The sequence below is a fragment of the Nannospalax galili genome, unplaced genomic scaffold (assembly GCF_000622305.1).
Source record: "Nannospalax galili isolate Female #2095 unplaced genomic scaffold, S.galili_v1.0 scaffold896, whole genome shotgun sequence".
NCBI classification, from domain to species: Eukaryota; Metazoa; Chordata; class Mammalia; order Rodentia; family Spalacidae; genus Nannospalax; species Nannospalax galili.
In genome coordinates, this window is record NW_008338110.1 from 688,467 (window position 1) to 698,043 (window position 9,577).

At 39.7% G+C, this 9,577-nt stretch overlaps 1 protein-coding gene across 1 annotated transcript; it reads left to right on the forward strand.

Annotated features, from left to right (window-relative positions):
- Positions 1-211: 211 nt before the first annotated feature.
- Positions 212-9,340, forward strand: LOC103733993 (olfactory receptor 7E24-like). Its single transcript, XM_017798097.2, has 2 exons — positions 212-244; positions 8,396-9,340. Exon 2 carries the CDS (start codon positions 8,453-8,455, stop codon positions 9,338-9,340), a length of 888 nt encoding a protein of 295 aa, XP_017653586.1. The 5' UTR covers positions 212-244; positions 8,396-8,452.
- Positions 9,341-9,577: the final 237 nt, after the last annotated feature.

A 9,577-nucleotide genomic window follows, 5' to 3' on the forward strand; every position in this document is an offset into this window, starting at 1 on the left:
TTTTTGAATTAAATTATTTTGTTATAGATAAGAGAAAGCATAAAAAGCAATATTTGCATAATATGGAGAAACACTAAAACATATTTTTAGTAGTTATAGGTAATTCCAGCTGGAGAAATGGCTTAATGGCTAGAGAAGAAAAATCTCCAGATGACCATAGAGCTCATAAAAGAATCACAGTAGGGAAGCGATAGGTAAACAGAGTCTTTGTTTTTGGCCAAACCTGTTTTTTGGCTTTTTGAAGGAGGGTTAGACTGGCTAGCCTGTGCTTTTACAGCTTGTAACAGTGTGTTAGCAAAGGCAGAGGATTTTTTTTTTAAAGAGTAGAACAAAAGCCATAGGGGGTCCAGGCAACTGTGAAGCTGCAGCCCCCATGGCAGCTCTATTTTTGAGGTGATAGGGTACAATTGATTATCTAAGATGACATATCCGAAATAAGTATAAGGCACATGTTTTTTAATCTTTTTGGAGGTGATATAAAGTCCATATTTTGTTAAAATTGTCATTAACTTAGTAAGCACAGCTTCTAAAAGTTAAATAGAAGGGTGACTAAGGAGAATATCATCAATACAATGAATGAGAAGAGCAGGGAATTCCTTAAGTATTGGTCTAATCACTTTATGTAGATAAAATTGGCGTATAGTAGGACCACTTTTCATTTCCAGTGGTAGGATTTTCCAATGATACAATCTCTCTGTGGGAAGAGAGAGATTGTTGACAGGGATAGTGAAATCAAAACTCTCCCTATCCTCAGGATGTAAAGGAATAGAAAAGAAACAGTCTTTTATATCAATTATTATAATAGCATGTCCTGCAGACACAGATGCAGGAGCGGGAAGGCCAGGCTGTAGCGATCTCATCTTTTTATAGGGGCATTAAATATTCTTAAGTCTTGTAAAAATTTCCATTTTCCATGAGTTTTGTTTTGTATTTCAAATATAGGCATGTTCCAGGGACAGTTAGAGGGCTCTAAGTGCCCTTTATCTAATTGTTCCTGTATAAGACCCTGCAAATGAGATAAATTATTACTAGAAATAGGCCATGATATGGAATGGTAAGACTGGGGTGAGGAAATAATTCCTCCTACCCCCAGGAGGGGGGCGCTTTTTTGTGGGCCAATATGATAGCCAGTCCTCATGTCTAATAATTGATTGATCAGCCCCTGTATCTAACAGACCCTTCATAGCAATTCCCTGTACTACTAGGGTCATTGTAGGCTTAAGGTCAGACATTAAAGGGTGAGTCCATAATGCCCAGTGGGGGTTTACTTCGACTGAGGCTGTTGACCCTCTTTGTTACAGGGCTGAGGGCTGCCCCATGTCTCATTTAAAGTTTTGTTATTTTTATTGAAGTTAGAACTGCAATCTCTAGCCCTATGGAAATCTTTTTGAAATTTAGGGCATTTTATATTTGGTTTGGGTCTCAAGCCTGGCCATGAGGGATCAGGTATAGGCTTGCAATTTATGAGGGGATATTGTCTCGCAAAATGACCTGTTTTTCCACATTTAAAGCATGGGTCTTTCATTTGGGCAGTGAAAGCTTTTACTAATGCTGTTGTCATAATGCTAGCCTGTGCTGAAATTGCTCCTATGACCTGAGTAGCTGTTACCCAGGAAGAAAAATCTTGATTTTTTAATTGGAGCAGTTGCTGCTTTATGTTCTTTATGCAGGTCATCATAAGTAAGTTGTTTTATTAAAATTTGGGCAGCTTCTGCGTGAGGAACCTTAGCCTCTAGTGCTCACCAGACCCTAGATAAGAATTCAGCCCATTGCTCCTCTGGCTTTTGTTTGAGGTCAGTAAACTAGTTCTCACTGTCTTACCATCCAGAGTGGATCTCCAGGCTCTCAAGGAACAGAGGCACACCTGATCAAAATATTGAGCTGGTATACCTTTTGTGCCTCAAAATCAGCATATCAACCTTTGCCCTTAAGCATGACAGCTGTCACATCAACATTAGCTTGAGCATTTCTTGCTGCCTGTTCAGTGCATTCCTCATAGTATTTAGACTTAAAAAGGAGCGATTGTCCCAGGGACAGGGCAGCCTGGGTGAGGCGTTTAAAGGCCCAAGCAGTGACTAATTTATGGCTAAGCTAAGCAAAGATGGCCATGGTAAAAGGACCATGCACACCATTTTCCATCACCGACTTGCCCATTGCTTTCAGTGTTTCAAAGCCAAAAGGACTATGCATTCTAAGTTCAGGGTTGTCAGCTGCAGCACGGCCAGCTGGAATGTGAACTGGAAAGAACTGAGGGGATGGATATAGCAAGGGAGCCAAAGGTTCTCTAGAGAAAGTGTCTCTTGTGAGCAGATTTTGAAACATGGGAAGGAGAGATTCAGGGTCAGAAGCAGAGGGCAAGGTATAAGAAACATATGCCATGGGGAATCCTGAGGGAGAATGAGACATGGGGAGAGATCCTAAAGTGTGGGCCAACTCCCCCTCTCTAACAGAATTAGAGGTGAGTGGTTGCATTGCCAGAGGCTGTGCCACAGCAGGAGGGAGAGCTTGCAGCTTCACAGCACCCAGAGGAGGTGCTGGCAGCTGAGTAGCAGCCTGAGAAGGTTCCTGCTGTTGGGCTGTTGTGGAGGGAGGACTGGTGTTGGGAGGGAGCAGAGGTGGAGGTGGCTGGGCATCAGAGGGAGGGTGTTCCTCTTCTATTTGGAGACACTGGCAAAGAGCAGACCAGAGAGGGAAATAGAAGACAGGAACAGTCTTTCCCTGCTTTTGATAATTTTGCACATTTTCTCCTACTCTTTTCCAAGATTCCAAGTCAATAGTTCCCATAGCAGGAAACCAAGGATTACATTCTATAGTAATATCTAAAAAGGCCTTAATCTGAGTTTCTGTACATTTAATTCCTCTAGACTTTAGCATGCATTTAAGAATAGATTGGATGTGAGAGGGGTCTGGAGAAAGAGAATTACCCATATTTACAATTGCCCCTTACCTTTCGAACCAGCATGACAGGGGGACCCGATCAGCCGAAGAGGGAAAATTGCTCTGTCCGTAGTGAAGCAGAGGTCTGAGAGTGTCCCTGTTTCCACGCTAGTTGTTGGGACACAGGTTTGCTTTGCTTAGCGGGGAACCTCCTGCCTTCGGGGCAGAGGGTCTGATGGGTGACAGAGTCATAAACTCTGGGACCTGTGTCTTCCCAACAGAACAATTTATTTTAAAACTCAGGTGGTTTTTATGCATTCCAAGGAACTAGCAGTCATGTGGGATATGGCAGCCACACACAACGATTTAGGGTACAAAGAAACAGGACATTTATTCTGTTAGTTGGTGCCAGAAAGATTCTTAAACTTTTACTCAAGGTTATCAATGCCCATCCAGTAATTTATTGGTCACAATGTTTCCTTTCTTAGAGCTAAGAGCATGGTGAACTTTTAGCTTTTAGCTCAGGAGTAAACCTTTAACCTGGCCTAACCTCTTAGTCAGGGATAGCTGAGTTATTTGTTCAGGACAAGGAGATGAGCTAAGGGTTGTTGACCAAGATACTTTCCCACAGAGCAGGGAGCCTGCACTTTTATGACCGGGCCACTTCCTCCTGCCAGGCTAACAGTGTTCTGAAGACAGGGATTGTCAAAGCCAGTGTTTTTAGTGCCCCTCCCTTTAGCAGAGAATGCAGCCTGTACCTATAAATTTTAGGCTCACCTCACCCTAGGGCCTGGCATCCTTGTTTCCTACACTGTCACCCATATCTTGTCCTGGGTTTAACCTGTTCCAGAATTTGAAGCCACTGGGAAAAGATCACCAGATCCAATTCAAATTTTTCAAAAATATTTTTATTATTCTTATTCATACGTATGTGTTTATTGCCTGCATGTAGGTAAGGGCACTGGTGTTGTGCAATGCCCACAGAGGACAGAAGAGGCCATTTGATCTTCTGGAAGTGGAGTTACAGACAATTGTTAGCTGCTATGTGAGTGCTAGGATTTCAACCTGGATCTTCTGCAAGGACAATCAGTGTTCTTAACAGCGAGCCACCTCTCTACACCCCCCACATTCAAATAGTAATTGGTCAAATTTATTAGGCCTATAGCTGTCCATGATTCCTTAGATTCAGGATCCACAGCCCTGAAGGGACAATGAAACTAACTTATAAAGGCAAAAACTACAAATACCTAAAGAATTTCATAACACATGAATAATGCCAGGTGATCCTGAGTAGGGTTGGGATCGCCCAAGTTAGCAAACTATGGAAGGGATATATGGAAACACTGAAAGTAAGGAATTTCTGATTACTATTGTTATTCAGACTTTTTGGCTAGGCAAGAACCACAGCTGTAGTGTCTGGGAGGTGACCAAGGTAGGCTACTCCAAAGAAAGCACTCTTCTAAAGGAAAGCAACTAAGTTCAGACTTGACCTTGAAACTGGCTGTTTTTCTAGCTTCTGAGGTTTAAAGTGGCTTTGTACAAAATGAAGTAAATGAAGTTACTTTTGCTCTTACAATTTGCAGACTCCTCCTGGGGTCAATACAAACCTAACTTTTCTATCAGTCAGTAAGAGTACAGATAAGAGATATAGCAAGTTAATTATTCAGGGCTTATTTATTTGTGATCTCCAATCTCAGGACACTGTGATCTCTACTGGAGCCTAAAGAAACATTATTCCCCAGGAAGGATGCAATTTGTTGGTGTGTTATTATAAAATATTTGCTGCTGGACAAACGGTTCTGGTATTTGATTGTAAACGTCAATAATAAAAGGAAATACATCATAATGACTGAATTTCTATTATGAGAGCAAGTGTAGATTACAGATTATAAAATTGACAATGTGTCATGAGAGAAATATTATTCATCAACACCTTATGCAGCATTATCTTCTTTTGACATGGACATGTATATGGATTTTTGAAATATTGTCATAATAATATTACAAGTCAAAAGATGTCTCGCCTTCAGACAATACTGTGCTTTAGGTAAACCTTTTGAACTCAATACATTTATTAACTGAGATTTAAGAGTTACTTGCTGACATAAAACACTACCTTTCATGAGGAAAAGGTGTATATTGCTTATATGACATGTAGATTATTTTAAGGTAGGTTTAATAACTTTATGACTTGCTAAGCAATAATGATATGAAAACTGTTGTCTAGCAATTTTGTCCAAGAAAAAAACTTCCTTCCACTTTACAGGGAACCTGTGTAAAGAACAATGTTCTACAGAAAGACAACAGGATGTCTAAAGGGAGGTAAGGAACAGTATGCTCAATAGGGAGGTAAACAGCCTGATGTTTATAGGGTGTTCAATGCTGCAAGGAAGCTTGCTAAACTCAGGAAGTAAACACTTCAGTAGATTCAGGAAGTCTGTGAAATTGACAAGGTTCCCTTGCACACTCTATGCTTAAGCTTCTGTAAGCCCTATGGACTGCTGAGAGACACTCAGGCCAGCCAAGGTGCTGGGAAGATGAAACTCTGCAGAGCTGCCTGGAAGAAGCAGAGACGAACTGAGCTGCCTGGAAGAGGCTGAGACCTGAAAAAGACAATGTCTAACCTTGTGAGATGCCTTAAGGCTGTGAAGTGAGCTCTAGGTGTCCTTTTCCTTGAGTAGGAGTGGGCTTTTCCTGATGCAGCTCTTTCAGTAATCTCCATTCTTGTAAGTAAACCCTCACTAATATTGCTGTAAGTAACACCAGTAAGGCTTGCTGATTCACCAAACTGGATTTTGGTGGTATCTTTACCTTGGATTACTGCTGCTCCTGTGTCTCAGGTGAGTAGATGTTTGTTCATATCTCCCCTGGAAGGTGTCACACAATAGAAACATAGGCAAGAAAATATGTGCAGCACCCACATGGTGGCCAGCAACAGTCCATAACACCCGTTCCAGGGGACCACTATTAACTTTGAGGACTAACTGTGCAGAAGAATAGAAGCACACAAAGATTACAAGAAGTGAAACTTTGTGTATTTATTCAGATCTCTATAAAATGTCTATGGCCTTATCATTCTGAATGTGTGTGATCTTGACAGACCTCTATAAAATATACTTGATATGTAAGCATATAACGTGGGTATTATTAATAGTGGTAATAGTAAACATTTATAGAACATTTTATAAATGCCAAGAAACATTCTAAGACAGTGCTTATCAACTTTGATGGAAGAAAGAAATACAAAAACTTTAAAGGCATTACTATTTGCTGACTTTTTTGTCTGAGGAGAGAGACCAAATATTTAAATATTGGCACAGGTGAATATGTTGTTATTGCAGGTTAAAATATGTAAACAATCTCAAAAGTTTTTGCTAAAAATTTCATACTATGATCATTTATATAATATTTTATTTTCATTTTTGGTATGATGAAATTGCTCATTGTATTTATAGGCCACCCTGTACATTTGCTCTATTTCTTTTCAATGAATTAAATCCGCTGAGGTCAGTGTTTTCACTCAGATGAATTGAGAGCTTCAGTACCTGTATCAGGAAGCCTGAAGAAAAGTCAGTTCAGGCTTCATGGAGATTGACAGGCTGTAACCTTGGAGCTAATGATGCCATACCCTGTAAATGAAAGAGAAGGCTTGTTATAGGAAACAGTACTAAGCAGTGTCTCCATTCCATTACAGAATATTGAATCAACAGAGTGACAGGTAAAACCGGAAATAATCACCAATCAGAAGGATGCCAACAAAAGCAAGGTTTATTTGGGAAGTCACCTGGGGTGATGTTAAAATTCTAGGATTGAGGAAAGGCCACCAGTTTTTAGGCTGCTGGACAGGAGGCTTTTATAGGGGGTTCGGGAATGCAGAAGGTTGAGAAAATAATTCAAAATAGTTTTGGAGTGATGCCTGGGACTACACATTGTGAAACTTATTAGGGGGAAGCAGCTTGTGCTGAAACAGCTGTTGCAGCATTTAGGTCATGTGTGCAGAGGCCTGTTTATCTTCTAAAGTTATCTGGGGAAACAGACTATGTTGAAGCTGTCCCCTCATTGGAGCAGCAGCTGCTGACTGAATTCCTGGTTTTCAGAGGCCCCTGGGCCTGTCTTGTGAGGCTTTACTGCCCTGGGGTAGGGCCACCTTCAGACCTGGACTTCAAATAACACACAGTAAGGAGCCATCTTTCTCACTGGATATTTATGAGGTTGACAAAAATAGAACTGAATAAATACATTTTCTGATTTTAAATTTACTTTTATTGTTACTGTACTTTGCTAACAGCATTCAAATTAAATAACAATATAAATGAAGTTCTTATTATTTAATCTTTTTGATCAACAGCAGGTGCAGTGCTCTCTAATGCTATATTTCCACTTTTATGTGATGGAAAATTTCCAGTTAATTATCTATGTTTTTGAAAATTTGATGTCTCTCAAAGCGAATAATAAGAGAAGTATGTTTAGTACTAGCAAATGATAATTAGTATTCAACCAAGCAATAGATGAAATACAGGATGAAAATAGACAAGTCCAAGAATGGTAGATGTTGAGAGTATAGACAGGAGTGTAACAATATGTTTCCTTTAAGAAATAGCTTGAACTGTGTGACAAATTTTGCAATTTCGGTTATTATATGATCTGCTACAAAGGATTTTATATCATTGTCTTAGAGTACAATAAGGTGTATTTGTCTGCTGCTTAATTTCACTTAGAAGTTACCATAAGGTATTTTCTTAAATATGGAGGATATTTTCTCATGCTCATATATTTTCTCCGAAGAGACTAAACTGTATTTTACTATGAACATAAATTTATTACCCCTAATGTTCTTGGCCTTTTAATCTTGTCGAGTTGAGGGACTCTTCAAAAAGGGCATAATGCTGAAACTTTTTAAATAAGTATTGTTGAAGGTGCATACATCTGAAGTATAACTGTTTCAGTTGTTATCATTGTAAAAATACATATTATATGATGTCCATGCTCGTCATCAGAAGATTGAAGTATGATGACTGTTCTTTTGAGAACAGTTTTGACTGCATAGTGTGTTCAAGGACAGGTGAGCTGCTAAGCACAACCCAGTTTCCAATAAAACGAACAAAACAAAAAAAATCACATAGCAACATATTCTGAATATTAAAAAGTGCCTCAAAGACAAACTCTAATACACACATATGCACACACACACAGATAGAGAGAGAGAGAGAGAGAGAGAGAGAGAGAGAGAGACTCACATATATAAAATGATTGGATATGTTTGAAAACACTTGTGATCCCAGTGTTCACAAATCTGAGGCAAGAAAAATGCTAGAACCATGACTTCAAGAATGTTCAGGTTCATCTAGAGAGAGCCAATATAAAAATAGCAAATAAATTTTTATATAGCTTGTATGTGTAAGTATGTATGCAAGTGTATATATGTGTCATTCTATCTACTTATCTTTTGAAGAATTGGTCAGTGTAAGTACAAAATGATCTTATTGTTTGTTTTTTGTTTTGACCTTCTGAATTTTACAGGTGTCCTAGTAATAGAGAATCAAAAAATCTGACACTTATCTCAGAATTCTACCTCATGGGATTCTCTGAGGACCCAGAACTTCAGCTCATTCTCTTTGGACTGTTCCTGTCCATGTACTTGGTGTCTGTGCTTGGGAACCTGCTCATCATCCTGGCTGTCATCTCTGATTCCCATCTCCACACCCCCATGTATTTCTTCCTCTCCAACTTGTCCTGGGCCGATATGGGTTTAATTTCCACTATAATCCCAAATTTCATTGTGAGCATCCAAATCCACAGCAGAGTCATCTCCTATGTGGGCTGTCTCACTCAGATGTCTCTTTTTCTCTCTTTTGGATGTATGGATGCCATGCTTCTGACTGTGATGGCCTATGACCGATTTGTGGCCATCTGCCATCCCTTGAATTATCATGTCATCATGAACCCTCGTCTTTGTGTCACTTTACTTCTGGTGTCTTTTTTACTTAGCTTTGTGGTGACCCAGCTACATCTTTTGGTTACATTACAGATGACCAACTTTAAGGATGCTGAAATTGCTAGTTTTTTCTGTGACCCTTCTCAGGTCCTTAATCTTTCTTGTTATGACACCTTCACAAAGAGCATAGTTCAATATTTAGTTAGTATCGTGTATGGTATGTTTCCCATCTCAGGGATCCTTTTTTCTTACTACAAAATTATGTCCTCCCTTCTGAGCATGCCATCTTTAAGTGGGAGGTCTAAAGCCTTCTCCACCTGCGGGTCTCACCTCTCAGTAGTTTTCTTATTTTGGGGAACAGGTATTGGTGTATATATTGGATCTGTTCTTTCAGATTCTTCCAGAAACTGTGCTGTGTCCTCACTGATGTACTCTGTGGTCACCCCTATGCTGAATCCCTTCATCTACAGCCTGAGGAACAGAGACATTAAATGTGCCCTGAGAATGTTCTATGATAGAATAATTTAACCTCAAAGTGTATGTCTTCCATTTCTAATATAGCAGCAGGAGCCATGAAAATAAAAAGGAAGCACAGAGGTAAAGGGAAAGAAAGAGCCAGAGAGAGAGAGAGAGAGAGAGAGAGAGAGAGAGAGAGGAAGAAGAAGAGGAGGAGGAAGAAGAAGAAGGAGGAGGAGGAGGAGGAGGAGGGAACATGTTAACAAGGAAGAAATGGGGAAAATGAAGGTATTCAACTGAGAAAGAGGA

Coding starts and splice junctions, on each gene's coding strand:
- LOC103733993 (XM_017798097.2), top strand. CDS start 8,453: ATGGGATTCTCTGAGGACCCAGAACTTCAGCTCATTCTCTTTGGACTG.